The sequence below is a fragment of the Parus major genome, chromosome 7 (assembly GCF_001522545.3).
Source record: "Parus major isolate Abel chromosome 7, Parus_major1.1, whole genome shotgun sequence".
NCBI classification, from domain to species: Eukaryota; Metazoa; Chordata; class Aves; order Passeriformes; family Paridae; genus Parus; species Parus major.
In genome coordinates this window covers 17708864-17727549 of record NC_031776.1, presented here as the reverse complement: position 1 = coordinate 17727549, position 18686 = coordinate 17708864, and the positions used below count along the sequence as shown (strand labels likewise).

The following is an 18686-nucleotide window of genomic DNA, read 5'->3' as shown; positions in this document are numbered from 1 at the left end:
GGGGAGGCGGCGCTGGGCTGTCCCCGCCTGGCGTTTGCGGAAAGCGGCGCTGCGGCGGCCGAGGAAGCGCGGTGCGCGGAGCACCCTCGGCAGGCCTCGATTTGCCTCGCTCGGGAGTCAAGGAGCAAGGGGCCGTTCGGGCCTTTTCCCGGTTCGCTTCACCTCTCGCCGGCAGGGCGGGGGTTTGAGATAAACCCGGCGCGGGCCTGGCCGTGGCCCTGCAAGGCTGCACGCCCTGCCGAGAGCGAGCCTGGAGCGGGGGAGAAAGGCGATCCCGCCCCGCGGGCCGAGAATATGCCCGCAGGCGGCTGCCCGCGGGGGCAGGGCCACCCTCCGGGCGTGCGGGGTGCACAACGTCTGCCGCCTCCTCACCCGCAGGGCCCACGGCTTCTATGCCAGAGATGCTGGTGTCGCCCACAGGAAGAACCTGGGACTCCTCAGGAAGATCATGTGTCAGGTAACAGGCTGCGTTCCGGCGCTGGCTGCAGGCCTGCGGCTCGGGCTTTCGGCCGGGGGCGCTGAGTGTCGGTGCTCAGCCCAGGGGTTCGAGAGGTCCCCGGTCACGTTGGAAAACAAGTTTGGGGAGAAAAAGGTGTAGTTTTAATGAAGAGTTAGTAATGGTTAAATTTATTTCTCAAGGCTCAGACCTAGAAATGTAGAGAGGATTGTGCTGGGCAAAAACTGCAGGGGCACTTGTATACCTAATAATTCTGTTAGAAATGACACAATTTATTATTGTGTCATTTATATTAGGAAAATTATATTTATATTATATTTATATCCCTAATTTATATTGGGGAAGTATCACCTATTTCCCTAAGATGGCTTCATATTTAATACTAATCTTAAATTCTTAGTGCTTCATGTTAAATTTGAAAGGAGTTCACATAATAAGATAATCGGCAGAAATTTTCAGGTAAACATAACCCCAGTTCTCAGTGGAGCTGATGTCACAGAAAAATTAAGAATTAAACCAATTACAAACTGAAGTGAACTCTTTTTTTTACTTTTTTTTTTTAGTCAAAACAATTACTGCTTCCATACAATGGTTGATAAAAATACATTAGAGAAGAATGTGGAAGTGAATTGGCAGTTATTTTATATTGAAAATACATTCATAGAAAGTCAGTTGAAGTGTTTTCTTATGTAACTAGATCAATAGGCATACAAGGTTTACTGAAATAAAAATAAGTACGTCTGACTTACACTTCTTTTTTTAAGACTGGAACCTTTCTTACTGGTATAGGGCTCCTGGTATCTCAAATGAATGCAAGAAACTTCAATGTTAGCAATTTATTTCATTAACGTTTCAGGTGCTTATTGCAAATAACAGTAAATACATTTTCTATCTTTCACACCAAACTCCACCAGCAGAATAGAATTAGGTGTTCAATAAATAAAATTACATAAAATTCTGAGACAAGAATTCTCTGCATATTTATCCTCTGGGGAGTTTACTTCTTGATTTCAAAAGTCACCATGGAAGTTTAGTTGCCAGTTTTTAGGCAAGGTAATAGGCAAATTAATGAGAAAATATTCCTTATCCCTGCTGTCCATAATAGCTAATTAAAAATATTTTAACTTGGTCTTTAAAGAAGACAAAATTTTCTCATAAAAGTTCTGTTAATTTTATCTATAAAAACCAAATAAGATTCTTTCTTGTGTATTCAGCAGTAAAGTTTTTAATTTAATGTAAATTATTAAGTTCCAGGAGCCAAATAAAATATTTTTCAGAAGCAAAATTTCTTACAAACAGCCATCACTGTTAAAACTATTGTGTTTCAGGAAAGTACTAAATTCAAGAATGTTTGGACAACTCATTCTGCATCTCCTATTGCATATGAAAGAGGAAGAATTTACATGGACAATTACCAATGCTGTATTACCAGGTAATAAGTTTACAATTATGAGGTGCTGACTTACAGATTTCAAACTGATTCTGTGTTATATTGCTAACTTTACTCATACAAATAGCTGCTGTGAATTAAAATGGAGTGTACTTGGGAACAAAAAAAAAAAAGCTGGTGATAAATTTTTGGTTTACAATCTTTGAATTGCATTTAGATGCTGTTGTATCTTAATGTATAACAGACAATAATTATCAGTCATTTTCCTCTAGCATTGCACAACAGCCACGACTAATTTATCAAAAGTCAAAATGTGCCAAGTCTGAAAAAATAGAAGATGCTTTATTACTGGAGTGTCCACTGGTAAGATTACTTTTTACTAAAGCATTTTTGTGGAAAATACTAAATTAACATATTTTGATGAAATGTTTAGAATGGAGTGCTTTTTCCTTCCAAACTATCTTCTCAATGTTTTTATGGACTTACGTGATTAAAGGTTTGCAACATGTGCCTTATTTATATTAACAGAACATTTAGAGGTATACTTCTCTGAATTTCTCAATAGTGTATTCAAATGCTTTTTTCGTAAGCTTTCATGGAAGGTTTTAAAACCAGTGCTTTTATTCTTATGCAACTAATTAATAGTTCCTTACAGAATAAATTCTACTTATATTTTTCTTTATTTTTTAAATGGCAAGGACAGTAGCTGGGAGTTTTACTTTTCTTCAGATCTGTTGACATTAAAAAAAAACAAAAAGCAGATACACTGGAGGCCCATTGAAGCAACCCTGCCCAAAAACTGTTCTGCTGTTTCTACCTAATAATTACATAATTCCTCTCCTTCACCCGGTGTCCATAGAGCTTAGAAATATTAGCCCTATCCTTGAGGTGCCTAAAACTAAAGCAGTGTAAATACCATTTGTAGCAGTTGCTGTTGAGTTACCACTGAATGTCTTATTTTGAAATAGTGAAACAATTTTCTCTTCAAGATTGGTATCAATTAGATCAATAAGCAGTTAATTTTTGCAATGCAAGGAATTTTTAAAGGCTGCCTTTTCTACAAAAGGTAACTGTCTTGCAAAAAATGTGACAGCAGATTATTTATGTCATAGGTAATTATTTGGCAAGGACATGAGCTTAGAGATACTGATCTGATTAGCAGGCATATTTCCTCCTTCACTTTTTGAGGAATGTGTACTTTTGTGTTCTTCTGACTGTGTCAAAATCTTTTGTATCCTCCTGATACAAACTTTTTTCTAATAGCCTTTTTTTATGTAGGGGGAAATGCTACCGCGTCCTTCAGATTATAAAGCTTCCCTGATAGTCTTGACAGTGCAGAACTGGCTTCTACGTCTCTCTGCTGATAGTGGAGAAGTACTGGAAAAAGTGTATCTTGCTGGTTCCTGTTGCAAATTCTTCAGGTATTAAACAATAACTAGGCTTTATGTCATTAACAGTCAGTAGTAGTTTAGTGGAGGAGGACAGCTTAATATAATTAACAGTGATTAGCACTGTAGAGGAGAAGGGGAATTGTGTTATTTTAGTACTACCCTGTGGCTGATAACAGGCTTGTTAATCTAGAACATTACCTGGAGTACTGTTCCTGCATGCTCTTACCTGTAGAAGAATTTCATCTACTTAAGTATTATGGGGTCAACTTTGGTATCAAGTTCCACAAAATCTAGCCTACTATTTGCTATTCTCTGACAGCTTTACAGCCTTTAGTATTGCAATGGCAACATACCAGGAGGGGACTTTAAGAGCTGAAAAACAAACCTGCTCAAACATACAAATAATGTATTTGAAGATTGAGCTGGTTTTAATTTGCAAAGGTTCTTTTCCATCGGATAGTCATATTTCTCTTTTTAAACAGGGCAGTTACTGCTTCTGGTAAACTACTTTTTTTTGTTTTCAGAAAAAAAAATATTTTCTTTAGGCTGAAGGATAAGAAAGTGGTGATTATGAAAGGAAGGAGAAAAATTAAGATAGTGAATACTCATGCTTTCCAAATTTTTCTCACAATCCTGTATGAAATAAGTCATTCCCAGTTCCATGGATTTCTGCATTATTGCAAACAACAAACATCTTGAGCACCTCTTCCAAATCAGAGGTTTGCCTGGGCATAGGCATCTTCTTAGTTATAGTTGATTATATTTTATGTGAAGTAATATATTGATAGATGGTTTTTAAGTGATTAAGGCAGGCCTTTCTTGTCACAAATAGGTATCTGAGCTGGGATACCCCTCAAGAGGTAATGATTGTAAAGTCAGCTCAGAATAAGCTCCCTGCAGCAGCACGGCAGGTAAGTGTGTTGAAAAACTCATTTCTATAACATTTACATGAAATTTACAAGCAAAAAGATTATACTTGGTTATTATGGTAGAAGAAAAAGATGTCCTACCTATAATAACTATATTCAGTATTGTTCCTTCCCAGGCAGGAATCCAACAGACTGTGTTGTTTTATCTTGCTGTATTCCAAGTTTTGCCTCTTTCATTCATTGGAATGCTGGAAATAAACAAAAAGGTAATTTAATTTCTCTAATAATATGTATTCTAATGTAGTTCTATGACAGGTGTAGTTCAGGCACTTATTTCAGAATTTCAGAAGTCATGCTTTGAGCTTGTAAAAGCAATTGAAACATTAATTAGCAGCAGTGTTCTTGTGTCTGATAGGGGCAATGGGACAAATATTCTTAATTCTAGAGACTAGAAGAGAAGATACAAATGGATTCTGTTACTGGGTTACTCTTTGACATGCAGCAGGACTTTAGCCTTTTCTTAGAGCAATCTTAAGAATTAGGGAACCCTAAAGTATTTGTACACTTCTTTTCACCTCCTTAAAGACAGATGTACCTCTGACCTAGTCTTAGTAAGTCTATGAATTCTATATGCAGTTACAAATGTTTCACACTTTTATTAACACTGTTACTGAATGACAGAAGTAAATGTCTTGCTTTATCAGTCAAGAACAACCAAACTGAGTTCAGTTTCTGACCTATAATAAGTGTATATACTTAGGAAGAATCTTTGAGCCAGATTGTAATTGTTGCTGTTTTATTTTAAGTCAAGAAAGCTGTGGATACAACTTACACATGTAACAGTACAACCATGCAAACTCTGTCTTTTAAGTTCTGTGAGGTACAGTATCTTTAGGGTCCAGAGCTATAAGCTGGAGTTTTAGCTGGTGCTAGGTTGGGTAGAGGCTGTAATTGAAATTGGGCCTGGCAAGTGAAGGCAGTGGGTTAATTTTATTTATTTGAGCCCATGAAAGCTTGGGGGTTACATATATATACAATACAATACAAGCATGTATTGTTCTGTTCAAAATTAGTATTTAGGACTGGAAAAAAATGTTCTCAGTATCAAAGGTATATCTAGTTAGGAATGGCATGCCAGGTTCATCGTGGTCATAGTTGGCAAGACATGAAAGAGCACTTCTTCAGCGAGGTCTGTACCGAGTACTCATAAGCAAAATTGTTAAAACTGTCATGGAAGGGGCAGCATTTGGGATGTAAGAATACACCCAGCAGGAAATGCAAACAGTGAAGGCGGTGCCAGACCCTACACAGATCAGTGGAATGTAACTGTTAGATTGGTGTTAGTGGAGTTGGCGTTAATGCTCAAGGCTGCAGAAAGCACCTCATGCCTCAGGATTACTGTGAAGGTGTCCCACAATACATTCTGAGTTCAGAGTAGCTGAAGTCTCAAGGACAGAAAGGAAACTTTTGGGTTGGAACACTATTAGAGTTTGTGTCTGAAAGACTCTTAAGACCTAAGCTAACAAATTTATTGAGAAAGAGCCATAAAACTAAATAAAAGGCAAAGTCTCAGGAATGAATATATCTTTCAGAACCAAACAGATCACAAAATCGCTGGTATCATTAAGACATAGATGTCTTACAGTTTCTGGCTTTCTTTAGCTTCTTACTGTTTTTAAGCCTGTTTTAAGTGGTTTAATTTCTTTTTCATGTAGTGAGTCAGATTAAAGAAAACTAGATTTTTGAGCATTTCTATAAAAAAAACCTATTGACATGTTGGTATCAATTAAATATTAAGAATTAGTTTGTGGGGTTTGCTCAGTGATGTGTTAAGCAGTGGCACAAATGAATAGTGTGTAATTATTAAAAAAGCTAAGTCAGCTTCTCATGTATATGTCAAATTGGGATTCAGAGCGAACCCTGTACTCTGTGACAGCTGGATAATGTAGTTTTGGTACAGCTGTACACAGTCATAGAGTTGTGATTAGACTAGTATTTTACCCTGGGGATGAAGAAAGAACAGAAGATCTGAAATCAGGACTTTTAGATGGAGTTGCTAGTTTTGCTAACGTTCCTGTGGAATGCTGAAAAATATAATCTATTCATGTATGATAATAACTGGGTAGCATGATATGAAGCTATACTGAGAATTGATTAGAGCATGAATCTGCTTGCAGAATATGACTGATGTAACCTCAGGTGTTACTGCAGTGCAATGGATTAAAGAAACTCAAAACAGATGAGTTACAGAAAACTTGAACTTAAACACTGATTATAAGAGCTCAGTGAGAATGAAAAAAAATAAAGTGATTGCAAAATTAAGGACATAATGTCAGTTATTTGTGTTTTCTCACAATTATTTATTCTTTAATAGAATATTTTTTGCTTCATTTTATTCCAGATTTTTGGTAATAGTGTGACAGATGTTGCTGTTTCTAATGGAATTCTGATTGTAATGTATAGCATGGGTCTGGTCAGACTCTATAACTTCAAGGCCATTTTGGAACAGGTAATAAAATAAAGTTTTCATACATGCTATTTTTGGGTAACAAGTCATAAATATTCATGTACTCTACATAAGTACATGGGGTATGTAGGTTCCTGCCTAGATCTATTTATGTCAGAAGATACAAATGGATACACTATCAGAAAAGTTACAATAGTTACAGGTGTCAAAACATAAGAGATCCAGGGTCAGACAGGCACTTCTGGGGAGTTGCGTAAATGTTGCACCAGACGTGCTTCTCTCTGCACACCTAGTCTGTAGTTACAGATGATTGTTAATGCCAGAAACTGGTGAGCATGGGGAAGTTTGATCTCAAACAGACCTGCAGTTAGACTTGTGAGTTTATATCCTTCCAATCAAAAATCAAACATTAATTCAAAAATAAGATCTCAAACATTAATTCAAAAATAAGATCTCAAGCAGTATCTAACAAGATAAAGAATGCAGTAGTAATAGAGAGTAAAACTAAACAGCAAGTAAATATGCATCTGTAAAGCTAAATTGTTCTGTGTTATTTTAGTTCATGGAACAACCATTTGATTTGGGACAAGAATTCAACTGGAATGGTCAGGTGGGAATTGTAGGAAAGTATCCATTTGGTCTTCCATGTAACATTAAAATAACAGGTAATTATGATCTCTGTATTGGCTTGACTGTGGCTTTTATGGATTGATTGTGGCTTATTTCACACTAAGAAATAATATAAAATTACTGTGCTCATGTTGTGCTGTAGGTGTATTTCTGGATTTACATTATAGTAAAATGCGCTGTGCTTTATTTCTAATTACCATTATAATTATGTAGGATACACCAAGAAAACTGTTACAGCAACTAAGCTATTTGAAAAACTTTATAATCAATGCATGACATGAAAACCTCTTTCTTTATTTCTGAGATGCAATTGCTCTTGAGAAAGATGAAGGACTAGGAGAGCTGTTAGTAGCACCCAGAAACAGTATATGATATGTAAGCAAAAGATGCGAGAACATTAGCTTGCAGAGGAAATTCAAAGAGACTGAATACAGTTTGTCTGACTTGCATTTTGATATTCTAGGTTGTCAGAAATGTGCTGGTATCAGTAAAATTCATTCCTGAGAAGAAGAAAAATTATTAAAACAATTCTAATCAAATCATTAACTTATAAATGTTCTGCATTATGTAATGACTTCTTTCTCTAAAAGCAACCAGTGGCTTCTGTTGGTTCACTTGAGATTAGAATTTGATGCTAAGAATCTTAATGAATGACCAAAACCTGAGACTTTTTTTGAAATTTCTTTTCTTACTTTAAAAATACATTCTCACAAGTTTACACATGAGGCATCTGAAAAAAATTAAAAGGTTGGTTTCACAAATAGCAAAAAAATGCATTTATTTATTTATTTTATTTTGAATGTTTCTGAATGTAATGTATTTTTCAGGTGATTGTCCACATAAAAAATGCCTTTTTCTTTCCCAGTGTCAGATAATAAGAGACAAATCAATCCAGATTTATATAAAAATGAGGGAGTACACAAAGATAAAATACAGACTTATATAGTGAAGTTATAATGCAGTGTTTTACCAGAACAAAGCAATAGACTGCTATATTTGACGTCTCCGTTTTTGCAAAGGGAAATCTTCCCCCACTTTTCTCTCCATCTCAATCTGTGAAACCACCATTTAATTTTAGGGGCCTGTGGAAAACCTGCTGTGGGAACTTCAGTAGGAAGATTTGATCTTATGGCTTACACATCCATTGTAGTTTTTAGTTTTGAGATTTAAAAGCAGTGTAGTGAAGAAAACCTTTTCCATCTTTAATCATATTCAGTAATTTTTGGTTAGGAAGTTTTGAACCCATGACATATTTTTCATGCTTGCATTTTTGCAAATAGTTGCATTCCTGTGGTTTTTGAGTTGTTTTCTTTCAAGAATGACATGGGCAAATGCTTCAGTGAGCAAGACCTTAACAGTTTCAGAGTGCAGGCTTGTATTTACTATAATTTAACTGTGCATAGTTTTCTTTCTCACTTAAGTCCTAGCCTCCCTACAGCAATTGTTGAAGGGATGGGCATTATTACAGTTCTCTTTTTAGGGTGTAAGGTACCCAAAAGGAAGTGGATAGAGATCAAAACTTACAGGCTAAGATGTTCTATGCTACAGCTCTTAACTGGTGAGGAAGAGATTTTGGTCACAGTGTGTGATTTTTCTGAATGGCCTAGAACTTAAAACTATAGTTTGATTTATTGTTAGCTGATACAGTAATTTCAGGAAAAAAAGCAAGGAGAAGGATACCTCGTAGGAAGCTTTTCTTGTTGTTGTTTCTTTGGTTTTATTTGCATTCTTGTTAGTACTGCCAGGAGCAACCTTGTTTAGATTAAAGTTTGCAGAATTTAAAGTAAGTGAACAAAGAAGCTCAACTGGAGATTGAAAACTGGCAAGACTTGGGAAAGGACTTGCAAACAAAACAGGAGGTGATAAGCAACAACAGCAAGTGACATACAGCAGGAAAGATGGAGTTGAGGCAGCAGAATCACATCACAGTGATTTAAGTGGCTATAATCTTGCAAATCTTTGCTAAATGAACATAAAAGGAAAGACAGATTTTATAAGAAGCTTCTTCTACTCAGTATTGATATACCAATGAGATACACTTAATTGTATCATTTAGTCCATCTACCAGAATTTTTGAGGGGCCTTGATATATAAGCTCTATTTAAAAAGTTGTTTGGGTAAAATGTCACAAACTTTCTAAACTCATTATTCATTTTCTGACAGATTTTAGTATCAGTAGGTCCCTTGCTTATGCTTCCATCTTCAACATTCTCTACATTTCCAGCAGATGCATGAGTTTTTTAAAACCTATCATTTATTATCTCTTGCACAAAATCTCCCTTTTCCAATGTGTTACTCTGAAAGGCAAATGGGACACAGACACTCTCCAGCTTAGGAAAGACTTCATTTCCATTGGCAGTGAACTAATTTCATTCAATCTAAATGGCTAAATTGATGGAAACATGAACAAAGGAAGAGGCGAGAAGCACTCCATAAACATAATATCTGATGACATGTGACAGCACCATTGGCATTAGGATAATTATCTAGACAATGCAGGATAAGATCAAATCAAAATTTGGATAAGATATTTGGGACTCAAAGTCCAGATAAGGACCCTGTTCTCCTTACACTAATTCAGTTTGGGTTCTTAGATTCTGCCTGTTTAAATTCCCCTTGTAATTGCAGATTTTTTCCACGTTTTGTCAGTTTTTTTCCCCAGCTTTTCTCTGTTAGAAAGAGCTGATCTTCAGTCTAAAATTGATTCAGTTATAGCAGCTGTAGAAATTGCTTTAATTTAGCTAGTTGGCAGAAGTGGTAAAGTTCTGTGCAGTCCATTTCATTCAAAGATGCCTCTGATTTAGCAAACAGAAGATTTGTACTAATAAACTAGTACGTCTCAGTAATTTATCCCAACTGAAGTGACAGGAAAACTAGACCTTTTGCCATTAATTGCAAAATATTCTATATTTTGATTGATTTTTGTGAACTTAGTTACAGATTGTATCCATTGTGGTCCACACTATTTAATTGTATTACACAAAAGGAGGAAGCAGAATCTGAATATTCTCTCTTCCTGCATTTAATTTTGTCATTTGAGGTTGCTGCTTACTGTTTCCAGTTATTTATCACTGTTTTTCCCAAAAGAATAGTGACCATTTTGATATGGTCCTTGATCTGTTCATGTGTGCATCATTTCTCAATCAGATGAGCTGGAATAATTTTAATTATTTGCTGTGTCTTTGCTTGTAAGCCAAAGATACTAGAAGAGTATTCAGCCTCAAGATCTGAGAAGGCAGTAACCCTCCAGAGGGAACTGCAGATGTGCACCTGAATGCTGGGTGAGAATAACATAGCTGGCGCTGGCAAAGAGTTCATAGCTAATGTGTTTCCACCGATCTTCAAGAGTTCTGAAGAACTAGTAGCTTTATTGGAATTTAGAATTGTAAGGATCAATGGAATTATGACTGTTCTGCTACTAATGGTGTTAACGTTACCGAATATTTGCAGATACCCCACCTTTGCTATTTGAAGCATCTTCTCTGGAGAATGCATTTCAAATTGGAGGTTACCCTTGGCATTATATCATCACACCTAACAAGAAAAAACATAAAGGAGTCTTCCATATTTGTTCTCTGAAAGACAATGCTTTGGTAATATATTCAGAAAGCAGCTTCTCTGAAATTAATGTGTATTATGTTTGTCTTCATCTCTTATTCTGAGTAGGTTATAATACCTTTGTTTACCAATGCAGTGCTTTCACAGGGCTCACCCCAGTATCAAATTAGCTATCCCATGGAGTCATGTGTAAAATACTTTCTTCTGAATCAGTACTGCTTCTCATATTTCCTTCATTCCAATACAAGAGCAGCACTGTCAGAGCTGCACAGCACTGTATTCATGACTTAAAAGTTAAGTCTCATTACCTGTTTCCTTGCATGGTAACAATCTAACTCTTCTGACTAGTCAGCCTACTAAATGCTGAATACAAAATTATTTCAAATTTTAAGATATTGCAGTATAAATATCCTTAATGTTTGTAGTTTATCTTTGACTTGTACCTTCTCTCTCTCTCCCTAAAAAAGATTTGATTGCTCAGTTTATTCCCTTTCTGTCCCTAGAAAGGTTTTATTAGTTAGTTTAATCTGTTCCTAATTATTTTTGTTTATGTACTATTTATCATATGAATACTATTTTGTGTGAGCTCTCCATCTCAGCTTTTATTTTGAATCTGGAATTGACCTGAAGATCATTCTGTATTTCAAGCAACTTCTGGGCCTGTTCGCAGTTTCTTGACTAAATAAGTCTCATCTGTAAATGTCCTTATCTCTTTTGCTTGCCTGATCAATTACTTCCCTCCTATGTTATTTTCAAAACTGATGTTTCACAATTGTAGCTGAAGATCAATTTTGATTCAAATGGGCTTGCAGAATCCTTTCTCAACTGTTTTTTTTTCTATGTGGGTTCATATATTTGCCAATTTGAATGATCGACGTAGCTAAATTTAACAACAGAAAGCCACTGCCAAAATCCTGAGATTTTGACCAGCTTGCATCTGACTGCTGAAATCACAAGGTCTTCCAGGCTTACATGCTCGACAAATAATTTGCACAAAAGAGGCTAAGCCTGAGGTTTGAAGCTCAAGTCAAACTCTGTGCTAATTTTTGTCACATGTCTTGACACATCCCATGTCTTGGATACTCAAATAGCTGGAATTGTTGAAGTGTTCGCATGGTGTAAATTAAATCTTCATTCTGCTTAGTTTCAGGAGAGATAGGACAATATATCACTAAGGTACTAGGTTATTGCTTATTGCATATTAAAAATCTCTAAACTGCTCCACTGAATTTCTTGAGAATTGGAACCGAGTCTTTATTATTGTTGTTGTTGTTTTTATTATTGTTCCACTGCCATCCTTTCTGGACATGTTTAGGAACAGTACTTTAAAACCTCCAGAGGTATATAGTGAGGAGCTCAGGATTTCCTCTTTAATTAGATCTGTGAGACTTTAAAATACTAATATTCTAAGCTTTCCTTTTCTTCTTCAGGCAAAAAATGGCATACAGGATATGAAATGCTGTTCACTTGAACCTGACTGGATATATTTCCACCCAGATATGTCAGGTAGAATAATCCACGTGGGACCAAATTTGATAAAGTATGACCCTTTTTTACTCAAATCTTTTATTCATTAGCAAAGTTCCATAACTGCATGTATTCAGTAGTCTCACAATTTGCAGACCCAAACACTCATTAGACTATAGAAAATGTAAAATCTATTATTTTATCAGAATCAAAAGCTCTTTTAGAAACATCTGCAAATTTCTCTGTGTGATGAACGTGGCACTAGAGGCTACAGTTTAGATTTTGGTATGAAAAATACTCAAGGACCCCTGTTTCAAAATTCCTGATAAATATAAATTACCAAAATAATTTATTTCCATTTTATCTATTTACAATGTTTTAATGTACTAGATATAAAAAATTATATAGAGATGTTTTAAGCAAATTAGAATACATTACTTACTTTGTAATTTGTTTCTTTTGTAGAGTCTTAAAGCTTAAGGAAGTTAAAAATCATGCAGATCAAATGGAAATTGCAGAAGATTTTACAATCGTAGCCAACAGAGAAAACTGTGTGAGTTTAGTGTCTGAGATCACAATGTGTGATTTTTGAGCTATAAACAGGGGGTTTGCATATTTGAGTAATCACTGTGTTTTATGGGCTTTTACCCAAGGTTTATTGAAAGACATTCTTCATCTTCACTGGACATTTAAGTGGTATGAAAAGAATTTTGAAAACAGTAACACTTCCATGATAGATTTCTGAAACCTCCAGTCTTTTCTTTAGTTTTCAGTATTCTTAAAATATTCAGATGTACAGTGTAACTATGTATCATGGGTATAAAACATACTTAAAAGATTGTGACAGATTTCCTTCAAATGAAGGTGCCACCAAGTGATAATTGTGTGCATCTCTGGTGCTCAGGTAAGTTGATCATACAAATGCTAGAAATGTTTCAAGTCTCTCATAACTTAGTAGTAAGTCTTCATAAGACAATAAAGATGTTGCAATGCTTCCAAAAGTCTGTTCCTTTTCCTGGCCATGCACACCTGTCATTCTCTTGTGACAAGTCTGGCATTGATCCTAACCCTTGGTGAGCCAAATCAGTGCACTAAAATAACAGAATAATAACGTGGCAGGAAAGGTGAGTACTTTCTGCTTGCTTGTTTTTCTGAACTGGAGCAGAACAGGACTGAGTCATCAGTGGATCAGAAGAGTGCAAAAAGGTTGAATCAAGTGTGAGAGGATGATTTAAAACTAATGGTAGAACTGAGTTCTTAAATCACCTCAGTTGTTTCATGAAGTCTTTTGTGATACAGAATCACAAAGATAATCTCATGTCAAAAAGGTTAAAGAGCACACATGAAAAAAATTCTAGGTAGTGCCTGGACCTGTCATTTTGATTAGCAGACAAGGTTACATCTTACCTAAAAACAAGTTTTTATAGTTTGAATAATGTAAAATGTGTGAGAATCTGTGATGCTAATTTTTAAGCTTTTTCAGGGAAAAAGAGTTTGTTTAGATTAAAAATCTACACAAACTCAAGAGCATAACTTGCATTTAATTCGTAAACTGAACACCAGGTCATCCAATAACTTGCCATATTGCTTTTTGAAAGTTGTGTAGGTAACTTGTGTTACAGAAAGAAGAAAGAAATATGAGTTCTAATCCTGCCTGTGCTCTGCTTATTCCTTTTGACTACTATGAAGATACTGATAACCTAATTTTTAGTATTTCTGATGTTAACAAAGCCCAGTGGAAGCAGCCATGGTGGTTTAAGATGCTAGTTTTCCCATCTTCTGGAAGTAAAAGTTTAGGGGAAAAGATGGTGGTGATTTAGCAGTCTTAATTCTCCTTCAAGCATCTTGGTTCTTGTCACTTCAGTTCAGAAAATTATGGTAGCTGAGAACCTTTGCCACCTCTGTGGGACACCTCTGAATATGAGTAAACATAATACCTCAACTAAAGTCACCAAGTTATTGAGCTCATAAAGAAAACAGCAGCACCAGGGCTATGTGTAGCTAACGAGTTAAACAAGGTCAGAAACCGAAATATATGAAACAGATACATTTTTAAATCGATAGAAACTAAGTCGCTCCAAAGTCTAGAGATACTTTTTTATGTTTCTCCAAAGGTGAACAACAGTGTTACTGTAACAGCTTCTGGTCGAGTGGTGAAAAAGCGTTTTACTTTGTTGGATGATGACCCAGAACAAGAGGTAACTGATGTAAGAAGAGCCTTCATGAATTATTTTAGTGTTTAGCTAGCCAGAAGCCCTTCTTGTTTCAGGTGCAGTGTGTGTAACCATTAGCTGTGTGTATCCTGGAGTTCTTTATTCCTCTTCTCTTTGTCTTCTTCCAATTGCTTCCCATGCTGTTTATCATCTTCTCTCCTTGGTTGACATTTGAGATTTGCATTTTTTCTTTCTTTCAATAACTGATCTTATGCCTTATGATACCATAACTCCATATGATTTTCAACAGCACAGAAAAGATGTGTTAATGTGTGTAAATCGTTACTCTTTCCTCCATTTAAAGATCTTCTTTGAATATTTCTTATAAAGCATTTTATGAGATGAAAGAAACTTTTTCTTTTCCCCTGGTTTACGATCCTCTTGTCTTTTTTACAGTGTGTCTAAACTTTATTTTTCTCTCCCCTTTTGATTGGATTATAGGATAAGGCATTTAACACTTTTCCTTTAAGTAACTGCTTCTTGAGAATGAAAACACTTGAGTTCTAAAAGGTTATGAAAAATATTTTTTAGCTCTCTATCTAGAGCTGGATGTATAATTGACATAAGAACAACAGGTAAAATTAATTGGTTTCTGGCAGTAACTCCTATCCTTTATTCTGAAGAAATAGATTTTACTATGGTAAAAGTACAGCACAGTCCAGTATGACCCGTAAGGGTCTGCAGTTTTCCTATTCACTTTTTCTTTTAACTATAATAAAAATAATTGCACACTATTTTTTTTTCCTGCTGTTACACTTTGTGTTTCTAATAAATGTTTTTACGTTATGGAAGAAAAAGACTGGCTTGAATTTAAGAAGTATGTCATTGTGAACCTCTTAATTGCCTTTATCTCACTATCTACACATTTTGGTGTCAGTTCTTCACTGACATATAATCTGTGTAGCAAGAGAGAGATCTGAACAGAACACACAGAAATTCATGGAATTACTCTAATGTACCCATTCCCTCAAAACCTATGATAGTTTAAAGCTACACTGTCTCTGCTTCAAGAGCCTAAATATACTTCTTTGGCCACTTTAAAAGTACCTCTTTTCTCTTTCCTGTATGATGCATATAAAATACATGTACTTGCACTTTAGGATTTTTCAGGACATTACTTCCTTTCCTCCTGCTTAAGGAATTTTGCTGAAATACCCTGACAATTCATATTGTGGGAAAATGCCTGTTGGGTATTGGGCTCTCAAAGTTTTCTTTTGGATAAGAAGACTTAAGAACTAGAATTTGCCCAATTCTGCTTTCACATGAAGAAAAGAGAGCTATGCAATTTAGGTAAAGGGGAATGTGAATTTCTATTTGATTTGTAAACTTGACGTTTTGTTTTTCCTAAGACATTCAAAATTGTGGACTATGAAGATGAATTGGATTTATTATCCACTGTGGCAGTTACTCAGATAGGAGCTGATGGAAGAGCTCATCTTGACTTTCACTGCAATGAACATGGCATTCTACTTAAGAGTATTCCATTAAAGGAGTCCTGGGATGTGGTGAGGAAAATTCTTCTCTTTTGTTCCCACTGTCTCTTCCCCATACTTAATTACATACCACTTTTGTTCAGATTTCAAGCAGATGTATAAGTAGTGTTGCAAAGGGATGAGATTTGCATAAAATAATAATTACAACTCTAAAATTGTAAGTACTCCATCAGACAGTAGTTAATTTACCTGAAAGTCCCCATTATTTAAAATAGCGATTTGTTGTTGTTGTTGCTGGTTGATTTTTTGGGGTTTTTTTTTGGTCGGAGTAAGGGTTTCCCTTAATGTATTTCTGAAGTATTTATCAACTTACATACTCTATGTCTAGTTATGACAGACTAACTTTACAACTTGTGAATAGTCTCTCTAGTTTAACTTGAAGTACTCATGCATAAAATGAAGCATGGACCTCATTGTATATATATTTGGGAAGATGGAATGGAGTGTTCATACAGTCCAAGTTTAGCTGGACATCCAACTTAGATGGTCTGAAATTTTCAGCTGAATTTTCAGTTACACCTCTTTTCTTATTGACTGCATAGGCAACTTGTGATCTTAAATCAGATGCTCTGAACCTAGATTCCTAAAATAGGGATATGAGAAACCTCTCAAACTTCTAAAATTCTGTCCTTTATCTGGAAGAGTAATCTCTGTGTATCCACACAAAATTTCTGTCTGATCATGGAGTTCACCACTGTTAAATATTTTTTGTTCCTTGTGGAAAATGATAGGGATAGTAGCAAGCTGTGGAAATAGAGAGTGCAATCTGAACTTTTTTTTCTCTCATTTCAGACTTACAGTCATGAAGTTTACTTTGACAAAGACCTCGTATTACATATAGAACAGAAGCCTAACAGGAGATTCAGTTGTTATGTTTACCAGATGGTATGTGATACTGCAAGAGATGATGATCCTTAATGCTATAAAAAAAAACAGAAAATGTTTTGTAAAAAAAGGAGGGAGAACTTTTGTATATATTTAAGCCATAAACACCAGCTACAGAGACTTTTGGATGCTATTTAAGGATTCCATACATAGTAATCAACTATTGTTTTTCTGGTTGGATTTAATCTTAACATTTTGTACTACGACATAAAGTCTTGTTTCTTTTTTCTTTGTGACACTGTACACTTGCTTGTAGCTCATACATTGCTTTTCTTGTATTTACCAGTTCATCATTAATGCTAGATGCAGGATTTATTGCTTCTCTTCAGCAATAGGACTGAAATACTGGGCATCAAGGAAAGACATGGATTTACTTACTATCTACCATCTGCTGTGATATGTCTTATATAGTTTTACCTATGCAACTGTAATACAAACTCTTAATTAATCAAAGTATGTAAAACTATCTAGGATAAATTTTGTATGTAGTATGAAAATTGTAGTGCTACCATTAAACCACTTAGACAAAATCCTTCTCTTGGTTTTGTGTGAGAAATAAAATCACTCAGGTTTTCTGGTTGTGTGTGTTTTGATTTAAAGATAAATATTAATAAATTATGTACTTTACTGTTTCTAAATATATTTTCATATGTTTTTACATAGACATAGATAGATATATATATATCCAAACAATTCTCTGCCCTGTTAAGGTCAGGAGTTGTTCTGTCTAAGCTAAAGCTCCCAGCCATTTACCCTTATTACTGTGTGCAGCCTGTCTGATACACTGAAGTTCTGTGTGGTATATTCAGAATCTGCAGAGTGAAAGCATTCATTTTAAGTTAAAAAACACAACAACAAAACACAGGCTGTAGACTTCATGGTGATAAAGTTTTTCCAAATGCAAGCCAAAGATGGGCTTAGAAGCATAGCTTTTCAGAACAGAACTCATTAGCATCACTGTCATCATAAGCATGGTAACTCTACATGCAAATGTTTCTTTTTGCTCCAGGCTTTACTAATTAAGTTGGATCATTCTAGATGATGCAATAGAGAAGAGCTCTAGAAAAATGAAATAAATTTTCTATTGTGAGTTTTAAAAGAAAATGTAATGTAAAAGAAAAAGTGAATTATAATTTTGGAAAGATGAAACAACACAAAAAGGACATTTTTAAAAAGATAATGAACAGTAGAAATAAAGGGCAGCAGCAACACCAAACTTCCACCCTACCTTCCAGAAGTTTTCACTTTGGGAACAGCTAATAAATTCATCTGGTTCCCAGTTATAATAAAGATTGTTAAAAGGAATACCTGCTAGAAAGGACACCTGAGTGTAGGGTGGCATGTAGGCTGAATGTTTTCTGAAAGAACAGGGAGGGAGGGAGGTCTCTAAGCACTCTGCCTGCAAAAAGCAAAATGTTGGTCTAGTAATTGAAAAGTCATGGACTAGTGAATTCATGTTGGATTTCACCAAAGGTTCTTTGAAACAAGCTTCCTGCTGTTGCCAGAATGAACAAATCCTAAATGGAAAGTGCAAAAAAGGGAAAGTAGTAAAACTGGTTTTCTAAGACTGAAACACAAAAGAATATGTAAAACAACAACAGTTATTTTCTAACTGACAAGTATTGTTAAACTACTCTTTAAAGAGCTTATTTTTTCTGGATTTGATCTGATATGTCTGTAGCAATGCCTCACCAATAATAACTGAATTGTATCAACAATTCAGAGAGGATCAGAAGAGATCATTCAGAGATCAAAACTCTCTGGTTGCTAGACTTGGTATTTCTATAGTATAACAGAAATAGTATAGTATAGTAGAACTATAGGATTTACTTCTGCTTTACTGAAATTACAAAATGATGACTAAAA

At 35.4% G+C, this 18686-nt stretch overlaps 1 protein-coding gene across 4 annotated transcripts; it reads left to right on the top strand.

Moving 5' to 3' along the window:
- Window positions 1–30: 30 nt before the first annotated feature.
- Window positions 31–17399, top strand: DCAF17 (DDB1 and CUL4 associated factor 17). 4 transcript variants are annotated; one of them, XM_015634253.3, is made up of 14 exons: window positions 36–457; window positions 1786–1889; window positions 2120–2210; window positions 3126–3268; window positions 4071–4149; window positions 4284–4373; window positions 6509–6616; window positions 7134–7239; window positions 10655–10797; window positions 12193–12302; window positions 12695–12782; window positions 14344–14436; window positions 15792–15947; window positions 16728–17399. In XM_015634253.3, exons 1-14 carry the CDS (start codon window positions 449–451, stop codon window positions 16851–16853), a joined length of 1446 nt encoding a protein of 481 aa, XP_015489739.1. In that variant the 5' UTR covers window positions 36–448; the 3' UTR covers window positions 16854–17399. The 4 variants fall into 4 exon arrangements, 3 of the variants coding, with proteins under 3 accessions (XP_015489739.1, XP_015489740.1, XP_015489741.1); XM_015634254.3 differs by having other exon boundaries at window positions 37–457; window positions 14344–14427; XR_004498242.1 differs by lacking the exons at window positions 15792–15947; window positions 16728–17399 and adding an exon at window positions 12883–13133 and having other exon boundaries at window positions 31–457; window positions 12695–12780.
- Window positions 17400–18686: the final 1287 nt, after the last annotated feature.